At 52.9% G+C, this 14,760-nt stretch overlaps 7 protein-coding genes across 7 annotated transcripts; 4 read left to right on the top strand and 3 right to left on the bottom strand.

Annotated features, from left to right (window-relative positions):
• Nucleotides 1-159: 159 nt before the first annotated feature.
• On the top strand, nt 160-2,410 carry AYL99_06528 (hypothetical protein; the record flags this gene model as incomplete). The annotated part of the gene is made up of 3 exons (XM_018838037.1): nt 160-182; nt 243-2,190; nt 2,243-2,410. The coding sequence occupies 3 exons, from the start codon at nt 160-162 to the stop codon at nt 2,408-2,410; spliced, it is 2,139 nt and encodes a 712-aa protein (XP_018692597.1).
• A 566-nt stretch (nt 2,411-2,976) lies between these two features.
• On the top strand, nt 2,977-3,982 carry AYL99_06527 (hypothetical protein; the record flags this gene model as incomplete). The annotated part of the gene is made up of 4 exons (XM_018838036.1): nt 2,977-3,003; nt 3,067-3,183; nt 3,382-3,595; nt 3,864-3,982. 4 exons carry the CDS (start codon nt 2,977-2,979, stop codon nt 3,980-3,982), a joined length of 477 nt encoding a protein of 158 aa, XP_018692596.1.
• Nucleotides 3,983-4,547: 565 nt separating this feature from the next.
• AYL99_06526 (hypothetical protein) lies at nt 4,548-5,981 on the bottom strand (the record flags this gene model as incomplete). Its single annotated transcript, XM_018838035.1, has 2 exons — nt 4,548-5,735; nt 5,790-5,981. 2 exons carry the CDS (start codon nt 5,979-5,981, stop codon nt 4,548-4,550), a joined length of 1,380 nt encoding a protein of 459 aa, XP_018692595.1.
• Nucleotides 5,982-6,730: 749 nt separating this feature from the next.
• On the top strand, nt 6,731-7,501 carry AYL99_06525 (hypothetical protein; the record flags this gene model as incomplete). Its single annotated transcript, XM_018838034.1, has 1 exon — nt 6,731-7,501. The coding sequence occupies one exon, from the start codon at nt 6,731-6,733 to the stop codon at nt 7,499-7,501; it is 771 nt and encodes a 256-aa protein (XP_018692594.1).
• A 306-nt stretch (nt 7,502-7,807) lies between these two features.
• Nucleotides 7,808-9,569, bottom strand: AYL99_06524 (hypothetical protein; the record flags this gene model as incomplete). The annotated part of the gene is made up of 6 exons (XM_018838033.1): nt 7,808-8,374; nt 8,435-8,564; nt 8,621-8,756; nt 8,805-9,077; nt 9,129-9,419; nt 9,512-9,569. The coding sequence occupies 6 exons, from the start codon at nt 9,567-9,569 to the stop codon at nt 7,808-7,810; spliced, it is 1,455 nt and encodes a 484-aa protein (XP_018692593.1).
• A 760-nt stretch (nt 9,570-10,329) lies between these two features.
• AYL99_06523 (hypothetical protein) lies at nt 10,330-12,473 on the top strand (the record flags this gene model as incomplete). Its single annotated transcript, XM_018838032.1, has 3 exons — nt 10,330-10,565; nt 10,773-11,350; nt 11,464-12,473. The coding sequence occupies 3 exons, from the start codon at nt 10,330-10,332 to the stop codon at nt 12,471-12,473; spliced, it is 1,824 nt and encodes a 607-aa protein (XP_018692592.1).
• Nucleotides 12,474-12,495: 22 nt separating this feature from the next.
• On the bottom strand, nt 12,496-14,469 carry AYL99_06522 (phosphonoacetate hydrolase; the record flags this gene model as incomplete). Its single annotated transcript, XM_018838031.1, has 3 exons — nt 12,496-13,733; nt 13,805-13,964; nt 14,041-14,469. 3 exons carry the CDS (start codon nt 14,467-14,469, stop codon nt 12,496-12,498), a joined length of 1,827 nt encoding a protein of 608 aa, XP_018692591.1.
• Between the last annotated feature and the right edge of the window lie 291 nt (nt 14,470-14,760).

Genomic DNA, 14,760 nt, shown 5'->3' with positions numbered 1-14,760 from the left:
GCAGAGACAAGAGCTCGGAGACCTCTTTGTCTGACGGTGCTCGTCAAGTCTGCAATCACCGCCTTCCCAGCACGGGCTCCCGCGACCAGGATTGACGGACCTTTTATCTTTCTGTTCTCAAATTAACTGTCAAACTCCGCCCAAAAAGGGTGCGTCGCCATGGTTGCGCCAGCAGTGCCAGAGTCAGTCGCCCCTCCCGATATTGTCTCTTTCTTGCTCCCACCACTAACAAGTGATTGCAGGATCATTGAAGACGATGACATCGGCCTTGCTGTAGATGCTCGCACGGAAAGTCTCCCCGGACTGCGCGAACTAGGGCCTCCCGATCTTGTTCACTTGGTCAAGCAGAGTGTCAAAGCCGGCAACAAGCAGACCGGCGTATACCACCATGTTACCGGGATCGATGCCTCCTCCTCCGCAAGCTTGGCGGCGTACGTCAACACCTTGACGTTCAATCCCACGGACAAAACGCATAAGGTGGTTTCGGGACTCTACTGTTGCTACAATGCCTTTTCGCATCTAGATATGCGCGTGGAGGTCAAGATCCCTGGCAGTGTGGAGAGCTACTGTGTGGATGAAAGGGGGGACAGAAGAGTTGCCACCGAAAATCTGTGGCTGGAAACATTTCTCTGCGCCGTGTTGCGAGCATATTCATATTCAGACAATGGCAGCGGTGACACGATCAAGAAGATTATTGGCGTCCGAAGATTCAACCCGATCATTAATACTGAGTTGGAGCATCGTTTCTTCGAGGCCGCCGAGAGATTGTTCTTCAGTGGCCGTCAACTTGGGTCGGACCCCGAAATCCAGATTCCCAACGTGGTCTCCAATCATCTCACAGCGGGACTCTTGAAATATATTCGAACAACAGGACGATTTGCATCGGGCGTCAACTTGTTTGAGAAACTCCGGACGAAGGATGTGGAGGTTTCGTCACTGTTGGCCCGGGTGTTACTGGATGGGGACGAAGAGATCCAGGCCGTGCGGCTTCTACACGATGCATTGCAGGATGTTCCTATGGACTATGCCCTTCTTGACTGTCAAGCTGCCTTCTGTCAGAGTAAAGGCGAGGGTGAGATGGCTTTGGAGCTGGCCAAACAAGGAGTTACAGCGGCTCCCAGTGAATTCAGCACTTGGGCTCGATTGGCAGAGGTTTATGTTGACCTGGAGCAGTGGGATCTGGCTTTGCTTACCTTGAACTCCTGTCCAATGTTCTCATACCAGGATAAGGACTCGCCTCGGATGCCCGAGCCAAGTCGCGTGCTCCTGCCAATCTTACCAGAGAGTGCGCTAGATGAGATTGATGAAGGACAGCCCAGACATGGAGAACCATATGATCAAGTCCATGTTTCATTACGAAAATTGCAGGCGGCCACGTATCAAGGGACCTTCTTAAAGGCATACAGCTTGCTGACACGGATTGCTGCCGCCATCGGATGGGACACGCTCCTCAGGACCCGCAGTCAGGTTTTTGTGATGGAAGAAGAGTACCGGTCAGAAAAGCAGCACCAAGTAACTCCAAGGATCCCTACTAGCAAGAATGCGAGCACAATCGCCCTGTCTGGTACTCCAAATGGCCACTCCAAACCCAACGAAAACGGAGCAGGCGACGATGACGAGTCCGAAGATGGCTCAGAGGAGGAAGAGTCGAAGAAGTTTGACGAGGAGAAAACCATCGATGAATCTTCCTCTACTGCGCCAACACTCAATGGCGGTGCCAACGAGAACGAGAACGCAGAGGTCAAGGCCCACCGATCAATGGAGAAGCCGGTGCCCACCATTGCTGCAGAGGAAGTCAAGTCGGGCAGTGATGAGCACGATGCATCCCATGCACACTATCCACAATTTCAGAACAAACGCCTATGCGAACGGTGGCTCGACAACCTCTTCATGGTCCTGTATGAAGACCTCCGGATATATACCATATGGCGGACGGAGATGGGCCAATACCGGCAACAACAAATGCAGTATAAGAAATCGGCAGCGGAGTGGGAGATATTGGGGGACCTGGCTGAGCGACTACATCACACAAACGAGGCGCTGGAAGCATATCAGCAATGTTTGAACATTCGATTCTCACCCAAGGCCATGAAAGGTATACTGCGAATGTACGAGAAGAAAGGCGACACGAGGAACATACTGGCATGCTTGATTCGACTGATCACCTGGCAATACCGGTGGTACTCGGAGGTAAGGGATTCCCTTTCAGAGCCTACGCCCCTCATGCTGATTGATGTGACAGTTTTCGCCGGAACTCTTCTACTCGATCCGGAAGCTCATTGAAGAAGAAGGGGCAGTCAAGATCCGCTCTATCGTGCAAAGCACCAATCTTCCACAGCATGTGCTGGACCTGACTCACGAATATTGTCGCTTGTGCGTCACTTTTAGAAGCAGTGGCACTGATGGATGAATGATGGGTTATGGGACTCTTTATGGCAGGTAATCTTGTGCACAGAGGAGGATGGGGTATTCTTTGCGTTGTTGCTCCTGAGCGACTTCCTAGCGGCGGCGTCTTGTCACACTCAGACAGAGGGGGTATCAGGTAGAATGAAGACCACAAGCCCAACCCAGGTTGCTTGTGTCCGCCTTCCATAAAAGAAATTTGTGCCGCTTTTTGCGCTGTCGTGGCTGTCGGTGACTTTTGGCGCATAGGCGCCTAATGCGTGTCCGAAACAGATGACTACGGTCGATCATTTAGCTAACTGCCTTTGCACTTCATCTTGACCTGGTTCGATGACTGTCCTCTGAGATAGACCATTAATATCCCCGTCTCAACCACTTCGGAACTCTCTTCCAACCCCTTGTGCTGTGAGGTATCAGTCGCTTGATAGCCCAAAGTGTGCACAATCTGTTTCCTCAAACGCATTCCATTGCCGAACTCCCGCTCCAGCAGCCTTGAGGCGGGACGGCAGGGCCAGGCAGTCAGAAGGCTCTTGAACATCAACTGTCACCTTACCACCCAAGTCTGCAGCCGTCATGAGTGCCCACAAACGCATCACCAAGGTATGGAAGAGGAGCTCATGGACACGGCCGTGGAAATTATATACAACTGACCCTGCGCGCCAGGAACTTGGCGAACTCACTACGTCTCCTCCTGCGGGGATCACTGTCGCGTTGGCTGACGAGGCGAATCTCTTCCAGTGGAAAGTCACTATGGAGGGACCTGCTGGATCGCCGTATGCTGTAAGTATGCCTTCAGTGCGTCCCGTGGAAAGGATCCTTTGCGCTGGGCGCAGTGTCTTGGACCCTGTCCAGGCCGCGAGGGCCTTACCTTGTCCTCATCTGGAGGGCTATTCCCCCGGACAATGAAGAATTGGAACACAAACATAGAAACACGCAAGAAAACCTTACTGACCTATCTCGCTCTCTCACCATGACCAGGGACACCTCTTCAATCTATCCCTGACGCTTCCACCGACTTATCCCTTCAAGCCACCGACCGTGATCTTCACCACTAAGATCTATCATCCGAATATTTCTAATGACTCTCCACCAAACTCCGGCACCATGTGCCTGGGCATGTTGAGGGAGGCAGACTGGAAGCCTAGCACGAAGATCGCCGCGGTCTTGGAGTTCGCTCGTCAATTGTTGAAAGGTATGTTGACACCGGAACTGTGCCCATTTAGCCCTTCCCAGCCACCAAGCTCCGCCCTCTGCCTACAGACCTGGCGGTCAAGGCTTACTTGCTCCCTCTGCCTGAACACGGATACTTGAATCTGTGCGTGCTACTTTGGCCGGGATCAGTCGAGCCGGGTCGGGTTTGTTGGAGAGGGTTGGTGGTCAGGGGCGAGCAGTCTCGTCAAATGCCGTTTTCAATTCCATGTCACGAGCGTTAACCCGATGGCACTTGCTTCACCTTCTAGAACCCAACCCTGACGACGCCGTCGAAGGCAAGATCGCCGAGCAATACCGCAACGACCACGCCGAGTACGAGAGGGAAGCCCGCGAGTGGGTCAAGCGCTATGCGACTCCCAAGAAATGAGCGCCCTTCCTTCTCTTCGTCAAGTTGTGACTGACTGACTGTTTGTCTGTCGGCGCGTACGCATTCCCCCAGTTCTCATTTCATGCGGTTATTGGAACAGGATACTCTTCTCCTTTTTTCCTCGGTTTTTTGTTCCACACGACAACGAAATTGCGGGAAAGGTGGAGACGGCTGTTCCCAAATTCTAGCGTGTGTCATATGAGGAAATGGACGGGATCCATGTGGTGACCACGGAAACAAATTATCGAGACAGGAAGGGACATACACGAGAGACATGACATGACATGACATGACAACGGACATGATACGGCGTGACAGACATGGTGAGCAATGATCGTGGATGGACTATGATGGCGAAACCTGGTGCGCTGAGCCACACAAGGAAGCTGGCGGGCAGGCATACATGCATGTATGTATGTATGCACATGGCACAGATCAATATCGATGGCGATTGTCAGGGCTTGGAAAAGGATATCCCACCAACCTCAAGTAGCATGAGTCAGTCTAGCTCTGATGCAAAGACAACGCCGGTTTTAGTATGCAAAATGACAAAAAAGGATTATTCTTAGTTCTCGTTTTCGTGCCCATCGCCCTCGGCGTCGTCCTCCAGGTCGTCATCCCAGTCCTCCATATCATCGCTGTTCCACTCCTCTTCGTCGTCGTCGTCGTCGTCCTCCGCCTCCTCCCCGGCTTCCGCGTCACCTTGGCCCGAGTTGATCTTCGCGTTCTTCTTCGCCAGCCTCTTCCTCTCAATGTTCTCCTTCTGCTCCTTTCGTCGCGCCTCTTTCTCCTGGCGCTTCTTCTCCCATTTCTCCTCCAGCGCTTTCTCCTCGGCGTCGGTCTTGGTCACGAACTCGTTCCACATGACCCGTCCCTCGCAGATGCCTTCCTCCACTTTCACCATGCGGAGACGCATCCGGGGGCCGAGTTCCACGAGTTTCACAGCCCGTTTTTCGACGTTCGATTCGCCATTAGTGGCCCCGGAGTCTTTCATCGTCGCATCTTTGTCTTTTCCTTCCTTTTGTTGCTGTGGTTTCTGTTGCTGCTCCCGCTGCCTTTGTTGCTCGCGCCGGCTCAAGACTCGCTGCGTGGTGGTTTCCAGGACTTCGATCTCGGCGTCGGTGTCTAGCTCCGTCTCGCTGGCGGACGTATAACCCCCGGCGGACGGGTCGAGAATGTAATCCGCTACGTCCTCCAGTTTGCCCAAGTTCGGCAGCGCCCCCGACTTCTTCTCGCGCAGTCGCTGCTCGCTCGGATCGAATCTCCGGACTCGTTTTGAAATGCCCGTTCGGCGCGTTGTGATCGCATAGTGGCGCAGGTTGATTATATATGTACCATCGGATTGAGGTTCGCGGTTCAACAGCAAAATTCTCCGTATTGAGCTGAGAGGCGTCGTCTGTGGGGATATAGGAGGAAATATCGACTGGAATATCGTGGTAGTGAGGGATTCGAGCTGTTTCTTGACAGGATCGGCCTTGGCATCTTCGCCTGCCTGGGAGGTGAAGTTGTTCATGACCAGCAACGGCGCATTCAAATATTCTTTCCCGCCACCGCGGGGATGTTTCTGGGCTTTTGCGATGTCTTTGCATAAAGCATAACGCTCGACTCTGAAAGTGAGAGTCGGCCCTCGAGGCGTGAGAGCGACTCTGAGGTGGACATTGCCGGATTTCGAGCGCGAGAAGAGGAAGAGGTGTGTGACCCCCAGCGGACCAGCCATGGCGGTGTAGTCTTTTAACTTGTTCGCTCGTCGTTCCTGGGTAGAGATGTCAGCATTGAGATTATAGGCCCTGACACCGAGTCTGCTCACTTTTAACCTGCTTGCGGTATCCGGCTCCATGACTGCTCGAAAATCTCGCGCCAGTTGTGTCACGCTGGATCCGACGTCGCCTGCGCCCATACGAATGACCATGCTCTTGGGCCGTCGGTTAGCCTGCCCGGGCTTCCCAGGCCCATCATTGTTGGGCACATGAGTCCTCTTCTTCTTTCTTGCTTTAGCCATGAGGTTGCGTACTGGCTTTGGAGTTGTTGGTGAGGAGAAATTCGTGAGGTCTGCGTAGGTGAAATTGGGATACAACTTTTTCTTATCGATAAGAGGCTCCCACCGGTGGAGTATTAGGGTCGAAGCGCAGTTTGAATCATTTCGCGATGAGGATTTAATTATGGAGAGCACTGCGCTGATGTTGAATTCGTACCTGCTAGTCTTATCTAGACTCGGCTCAAAAAAGACACATGGTTCGGTGTTGGATCGGTAACAACAGCACCAACACCTCCTCATCAGCATGGAATACAATTGGAGTAATTCCGATGTGGCCTACCATTTACGAGGAATGTCTCCGGTGAGTCAGTTGCTGTGGCGCCTTGAACGAATGGCGCCGAACTTGTTGCCGGCCACATTCACGGCGTGCCCCTATTGCTCAGCCCCTGGAGCCTAATGAGCCCAGTCTTAGGGGTACCCGGTATCCCCGCGTCCAAACTGGCTGGCTGAATCTGTGCATCTCGCCAATGGCATTGAGGGCCCTAAACAACTTCGGCGAGGCTGAGCAGTATTCCCCTTCGTGGACGCCCGCTAGTGAGTCACCAGCAGGATGAAGGAGACATGTATAAAGCCTTTGCAACACGTCCAGCAGCCTCTCAAGCATATAGTTCATAGGTGACTCCTTCCCACGGGGCTCAGAAGGATCAGCTGTTGGTCCAACGACGCCCGTCTTCTGGATATTGTACGAGAGACCTGAAGGACAGGACAGCACAATGCCACGCCGTTGCCACGACTGCACATACTCTGAGACATATAAAGACCTCCGGTCTGAGAAACGCGGCCGGAATCGACTCTCGAAGCAATCTGCCAAATACTATGGTTACCGCGGTGTACAGCCCAGCTGGATCGACCAAGAGTACCTCTCCTTCACCAACACTCCTCGACAGCATTTCTACCCAAATTTCAGTATCTTCGTCAGCTCGGCCCCGCTCGTTACAGAGCCCACCCATGCGAAGGTGGCAATGTGGACAAAGCGCGACATGTGGCTGGACCGAGGTGTGGACATCTGGCCGCTCGACATCCGGCACCACCGGGGGAGAAGAATCAGGGAGAAATACTCCTTCAAGTGGAACGAGCTGGAGTTCGGTCGAAGGATGAAGCAGAAATCCCGATGTCTCGAATTTGCCGCTCAAGACGGCGAACTCCTGGCGACGGACGACGATGCCGACACGATGTATTGGGACTTTGAAGAAAATTGGGACTTTGACCTTGACGAGGGTCGCAACGATCATGACGAACGGCCCCCTCGATATGTTGGTCTGGATGGCGAATGCTATCCTGAAGACAGTCCCGATCTGGTCGAACCCGACGACCCTATTGGACCCTGGGAAAGGGAACTCATAGAGCTTTACTGCGACACCGGCGATGGAGATGATTTCAGCGTCATTTCAGAGCGGGAAGTATTCGATTCTCTGCCGTTATCTTCAATTGAAGATGACTATGAGGTGGTGTCATGGTGGGATGCGGATTGTGTAGCGACATGACTACGAAAGTGCCTTGAAGATAGGCAAAAGGAGCCATCAATGAGTGTTAAAATTAAAGATGGGCCGCGAGTCCTGAAAGCTCGTTTGGTGCCTAATCAACCAAGTATATATTCAGACGAACACTCGGATTGAGGCAATGAGTCCTCCTGACAGTATATGTCAAACCGAGAACTTTTGGCTTCTATGGTAAAGACAGTGACTTCTCAGAAAACGCCTCTCCTGGCCACGAGAGAATGAATACTGACGGACTCCTCCCGCCCTCTAATCGCGCCCCCTAGCAGACACATCAGGCGGCTGTTGAACTCCTCACATAGACTCAATGTCCTTGCCCTTGCCGTCGGCGTTCACATGGACATTGGTCTTCCCTTCGAGAACAGGAGACACGCCAGCGTTCGAGGTGCCGCTATTGGTGCTGGCTTTGACGCTATAGATGACGCCCTGCTCGATCTCGTCCAGTGTACGGCCTTTGGTCTCAGGGATCAATAGTGTGCAGAGGGCAGTGAGAGCCATGATCCCGGACAGGATGCCGAGAACAGCAGGCAGGCCAATGGCGTCTGTGAGCGAGCCGAAGGAAAATGCAGTGACCATTGCACCCGCCTTGCCCGAAGCTGCGGCGATACCGTGCGCTGTGCCGCGGACTCGGGTTGGGAAGACTTCAACGGGGATGAGAAACGTGGTGCAGTTAGGTCCCATGTTGAGGACCAATTGGGACAGTGTGAATAGCGTCACCAGCCCGGCTGTGGAGCTGTGATTGAGTACGCCTGCCCAAATGGCGTACAGGACGGCGACGAGAGCGCTGCAATAGAATTGTTGCTTCACTCGTCCAATCCAGTCCGGCAGGAAGATTCCGATGTAGTAGCCTGGGAGGTACCCCTTTTGAGAAGGTCAGTATGGAACTCGTATTGGCAGAAGAAATCCGACAGTCCGTCTTACCGCGGCTGCTACGATAATGTTGCCAACTGCAGTGTTCCACAGGGTGTGCCATGGAGTTGGGCCCTTGCCGTATCCAATTTTCGAGAGCACAATGCTCTGATTGAGGTTAACTCCGTAGAAGGCGATGTCGCTGCAGTTTCATCAGTATCAGGGATCCGGGTTACAGAGAGTAGTTGACCGGCTTACAAGAGGAACCAGCACATGCTAACGGCAAACAGGACTTTCGCATGCCTCCATTCTGAGAAATACTCCCTGAAATCTCGGAACTGGTCGCGCAGACCACGTTTGCCGTCCTTTTTCAGAGATGTCTCCTCAGCGACATCTAGGAGACATTAGCAAATACCTCCGAAGCGGCGGAAGTTCTACTCACATTGCCGATAGGGCTTGCTTTCGGGCATAGTCAAACGGAAATATAGTGTAATGATCAAGGGAACAAGCCCTATGCCGAACAACAATCTCCATACCCACTGCAAGTGGTAGATGTTGTCGTTGACAGACGACTTGAAGGCGGCTAAAAGGACGAGGTAGACAATGCCGGAGGACATGCCTCCAAGGCCAATAGAGGCAAACACTGTCAGGACCAGTTTCGCCCTTGAGTGCAGAGGATTTTGTTCAGCGGACAGAGCTGAAGTCATCGGGTAGTCTGCAGCAACAGCTTAGCATGGCTTTTCAACGACTGTTCTTGGCTGCTTACCTCCGCCGATGCCAATACCCGTCACCACTCGAAACACAGACATCCACGCAATAACATCATGGTGCGAGAAGCCCCTCCATGGCATCAAAACAACGAGCAAGGTACCGAGTATTGTCAACATGAGCTCTTTGCCGTAGATCCTATGACGGCCCAGGGCGTCGCCAAAGATTCCGAAACCAATCTGACCAACGATCATGCCCATGGAGAGCGATGCCTTGATCGTGTCGGCCGGGACTGTAGGGACCGCATTCTTGTTATCTTGGAAGTAGAGATAACCGAGCATCGGAACAGCTGCAAGAGTCAGTAAAGGGACAGTATAGCTTGGAGACGGGGAGAAAGACCAAGCCCAATGCTCAGGTTTAGATACCCATCACCATACAGACCAACACCCGCCACCACCAGGAATTTCAGGAAGGAAAAGCTCGAAACTGTGTTGGGCATGACGAGAAGTTATTGGTGTAGCGTTGCATGTGATATAGGCTTGGAGCTCGATTCCAATACTCAATCATCTTGCCATCGTTGGAAATATACATCTTTTCGACATCCTTACCGGACTCAGGATCTCGCACAGGTCTCGGGCCAAGCCCGCGGTGGCTGTATATCGTTCGAGTCACATATTTCCAGGATACACATGTTGTAGGGTGATTTAGATAATCGACAAACGAATTGAGGGACACGAGGTAACCACGTGCAGACGTGATTCAGGGGATAATCTCACCCGATATCAATGATGTCTGAATAGCACCAGTTGACTTCTTTCCGACACCTGGGACGAAGACCGCAGGCCCAGAGAAGGATCCTGCGAAAATTCCATCCTTTTCGGGTCCTGGAGGCGAGGGAAAGTCAGCCACCCGCCGAATGCGCCGAGTTGTCCAGACACAAGAGCCTCGAGATAAGTGGGAGACGGCTGGCCATATATCCAACCACGTGGGCATGGTCGCGGGAGGCAGGGAAGAATGTAATGACCACGTGCTCGACTGGAATTGGAGGAGTACTTAAGCAAGATGAGTGCAATAATCGGTTGTAATGTCAACGCCCCCGTCGATCCTGTACCTGAGCGGCAGGACCCAATCACGTCAGCAAATTTCACAGGTGGCCATTGGCTGGAGAAGCACGACATGATCGACCTTCGGCCCAGGCAGACTTCCTTCTTCCCCTCTCCTCGTTACAACTGCTTGTTACCTCGCAACTGTGACCGACCATGGCGACGAGCCCGAGCGACCCCGGCTCATCGGCCGTGCAGGCTCTGCGAGACTCCTTTGGCGACCGCAAGCCCATCGACATCAGCCGGAAAATCACAGCGTGCGTCTCGTGCCGCAAGCAGAAGATCAAATGCCATATGGGAGATGGTACTCCACCGTGCACGAGATGTAAGAAACGAGGGCTGTCATGCGTGGTCAATCGAAGTTTGCAAATGCTTCTTGAAAGCGATGTAGCGTGAGTCCGATCCGCATGCACTTCTTTAGACAAGAGGTCGGCCCAGTCCTGTAACAATGGACGCAACAGCTACCATGCTGTCTGTCGTCCTGCACCATACTCAGTATTTCTGGCATATTCTGCTGTGCGACCTGATATGCGGGACTGGTGCCGCTCTCTCTTCGCCAATCCGGTCTAGACTTACACGGACAAGGCTGACTCCAGTAGATGGAAAGCCAATATCGAAGAGAAATTGCGGATGCTGGAAGACTCTGTGAGGCAGCTCAACCAACGATCGGACAACAGCCAAAATGCTCCTCTCTATGGTCCACAAGAGACCACTCCTTCGACCCTCCCGACCAAGCCGGATGCCATTATGGCCGCTGAACAAGCCCAGCCCACGGAACCAGGCTGGGAAGTCGTCATGGACCTAAATAGAGGGCCTGGAGTGGTACCGGCATCTTGCGTGTCGGAGGTCTCAGATGCTTCGCCAGCGGTGACTCGTCAGAACTTGGCCGACAATTTCGATCTCATTGACCAAGGCATCATCACGCTTGACGATGCGGAAGGCTTCTTCCAACTGTACGCTCGACGCCTCGATCACTTCTTGTACAGGATTCTGGCAGAGCATGACTCGCTAGAAAGCGTTCGCAAAAGCTCGCCCCTCTTAACTGCTGCTATATGCGCCGTTGGAGCTCTGCATACTCCCTCCAATTTGTATCACACTTGCTATCAGCACTTTGTTAGTTTGGCATCGTCGAAGATGTTTTCCAAGAAGAATAATCACGATGATGTCCGCGCCTTTTGTATTGGTGCTTTTTGGATCAGTGATATGTCGTGGACCCTCGTGGGAGCAGGCAAGTGCCTAAATACTGATACCTTCTTATGAAACGTGTGCTGACTCCGACGCCCTTGACAGCTGCTCGCCTTGCAGGAGAGTTGAACCTCCACCGGTGTATACCAAAGGCTCCTCACACAAAGCGTGCCTGTTATCTGCGCACTCGCTTATACTATCTCGTCTTCGTTTGCGACCACCACTTCTCAATCTGCTACGGAAGACCGCCTTTGACGAGGGATTTCACCGCAATCACTCCTCTGAACCAGTTTCTGCAGTCTGAATATGCAACAGAGGACGATGCTCGGCTTATCAGCCAGGTGGAAATCTGGACAATCAGCACGCGCGTCTTCGATCAGTTTAGCCTCGACCCCGAAGCCCATCTATCGGACCAACTCATCCCACAACTCCGCCGGTTGAGCATTGCGCTGGATACCTGGCGAGCGGATTGGAATGAGCGATTTCATGTCAATGAGTGCGTCGGCAACTACCCGCGAAAGGGGGTGGGTCTTCATTATCACTTTGCGAAGCTGTTCCTCTGCTCCCACGCCTTTAGAAGAGCTCCTGTCGCCGAAGGCGAACATCTCCAATTGGATCCTGACCTAGAAGAATTTGCGACGAGCGCAGTACACTCGGCGATCTCAATCTTACAAGTGATTGCGGCCGACCAAGAAATTCAGTCCTACTTGGATGGACTTCCAGCCTACTTCGATACAATGATTGCGTTCGCCTTCGTCTTCCTCCTCAAAATTACAATCAGGAACCCTGCCAACCTTCGGATTGACAAGGCCGGGATATCCGAGACTTTGGATGTTCTAGCCACCGTCTTGAGTAATATCACATCTGCCATGCACCCGCGGCACCTGTTGACAAGCATTGCGAGCAGTGCCCGCAAACTGTTGGATCGGTTCTCTGGCCATGAAGTCGCTCCGGCACAGTCACAGACGGCGCCTGGCCCTCTGGCGTCTTTGGACCTCGACAGTCAGTGGCTTAGCCCTACAGACGCAATGTTTCTTGAAAATTACAACTTTTTATATTCGCCGGACGCTGACCTCAATTTTGACTCTGAGTTCGGTTTCGCCCACCACCAATAGCAACATCATGGGCCAGAGTATCTCACAAATTAAGAGCCAGGTCAAAGACGTCGAAATTCCTCCACTGTCGATCTTCGACGGGATTGCTGAGAGGAAGAGACCTCAGTAGAGGGATTGGCTGCTCAGAAAGTCCACCGTGAGAGCGGAGTCGATGGTCGCGCAAATTGTCAAGCGCATGCTCTTCTCTTCGACTTCCGAGGACGGCATTTTCTTTAGAGACCAGTACAAAATCGCCCTCTCGGTCAAGGGGCATTTCGAACATTTCAGCCGCTGTTACTGCATCAAGAGCAAGTTCGATTTGCGGGAACGTTCTGCAGTAAGCCAGGGCATCTTTGACGCTGATATCTGGTCGGTTCAGGTATACCCGCACGAAAGAGCCCAGCGCGCCGTGGTGGCGGACGAAAGGATCTGTGATGGGGCAGATGACCCTCGAGGAGCCCTCGCCAAATTTGCGATCCAGCTCTTCCTCGACAAAGAGAACGTTTGGTGTACCGTCGTCCTTGCTTTTATCGCTCATCCCGTGGTCTCCCGTTACAGCCACAACAGCACCCAGTTCAACCAAGCGACCGACGCAGTTGTCAATATTCGCCATGAAGTCATTTGCTTCCTTGCTCCCCGGGGCAAATTTGTGCTGGACATAATCCGACAACGTAAGATAGAACAAATCCGCCCGGTTTTCCTCGAGGAGCTTGATGCCTGCCTTAAGCACAAACAAAGACAAATCGCCAGAGTATTGGTCCGGAGCTGGTATGCCCAACCACTTCTCGACGTCCGAGATGCCGTTCTCCGCGAGGGTACACTTGTTGGCATATTGGGCTGAAAAGCAGATGTCCCCGCGCAAGCAATTCAATCCGTGGTTGATAATTGCTCTCAGTTTGTCTTTTGCAGTTATGGCGGCGACACGGACGCCTCGTTTCGACATCTGCTCTAGGATGGTCGACCCTCGAAGTAAGGTGTCGTCCACGATCATTTCCTCCTTTCGAGTTGTCCGGTCCAGGAAGAAGTTTCCCGATATGCCGTGAACAGACGTCGGCGCCCCGGTAATAATGGAGACATTGTTGGGATTGGTAAAGGCGGGCATGGCACATTTGGCCGTTGCCGCGAAGCCTGACTGGACGAACTTGGCCATGTTAGGGGTAGTGCCGTCCGAGATCCCCTGTTCGAGGTATTCGGGATCAAAGCCGTCCACACAGATCACGACCGTGGGTCTCTCAGGAAGCTTGTATTTTCTTCCATGCAATTCAAAAACAGATCGGGACACTACACGGTGCGTGGTTGAGGTCAGCTTCTGGCACGCTGGAGGTGACGAGAGCACGGTCTCTGACGCTTACCGAGCAGGCTTTTGGTTGCCATTCGTTCGTAATATTCGAGCGGCAGTGTCTTCAACTTGGGTACCTTGGCCATGTCGTCCCAACGTCGAACGGCCAGTTTCGCCTCGAGAAGAGGGTCGTTTTGGGCCTCGACAACCTGCTCTTGGGTAAATGTGCCGCCCTGTTCTTTGATTTAGCCCTCGTGCCAAAAACCAAAACGCGTCATATCTCCGAGATAGAGTAGGGTGAATACAGACCTGGAATTTCAGGGTCGTCTTGCTTGATTGACTCAGGCCGTCATAATACTCTTTATCCACGGCTGTCAGGTATCGTTTCGCCATGACGTGCGCCCCGACCAGTTGACAGATTGACTCGTTGAACCCGAGGCTGCGGAGATACTTCTCGCCCAAAACTTCGTGGCTTCCACGTCCAACAAAGACTCCATCCGGGGCGATCATGGCCGGCATTTCCTTCGCCGCGGGGATGAACCGACCGACATCATGGAGCAAAGCGCCTAGTACTGTGTCATCGTCCGCACCTGCTTGTACCGCAAGCTGACCGGTCTGTAGGGTATGTTCAAGCTGGGAGACCTGCTCGCCCAGGTAGTCGCCTTGGCCTTGGGCGGCTATGAATTGGAAGAGTTCTTTGACACATTGGCTGGCGTGGCGCTCGACGGAGGGCAGCATTTTTGGGGGCCTTTTTTTGGGATCGTCTGTGTTTTGGTTTTGGGGTTGGTCGTGTGTGGAATTGACGGATATCAGGTCTAATACGACTAAAAACTATTTCAAATGGGATGATTTCGGAGAGTTGAAGAATTCAATGCTTTCAGCTGGATTTGTTCTTGAATATGCATACGATTGCTCCTTCTGGACCCCGTCTCTTGCTGTGCTCGAAGACCAGGCAACCGGCCGGTAGATGGCCGATAATGGTTACCACACCGGACTGAAGATCGAGCTTTGCAGCTCGGGGGCGACTTG

The sequence above is a fragment of the Fonsecaea erecta genome (assembly GCF_001651985.1).
Source record: "Fonsecaea erecta strain CBS 125763 chromosome Unknown Scaff5, whole genome shotgun sequence".
NCBI lineage: Eukaryota > Fungi > Ascomycota > Eurotiomycetes > Chaetothyriales > Herpotrichiellaceae > Fonsecaea > Fonsecaea erecta.
The sequence above is the reverse complement of the archived record's forward strand: the minus strand, read 5'-3'. Positions and strand labels throughout refer to the sequence as shown.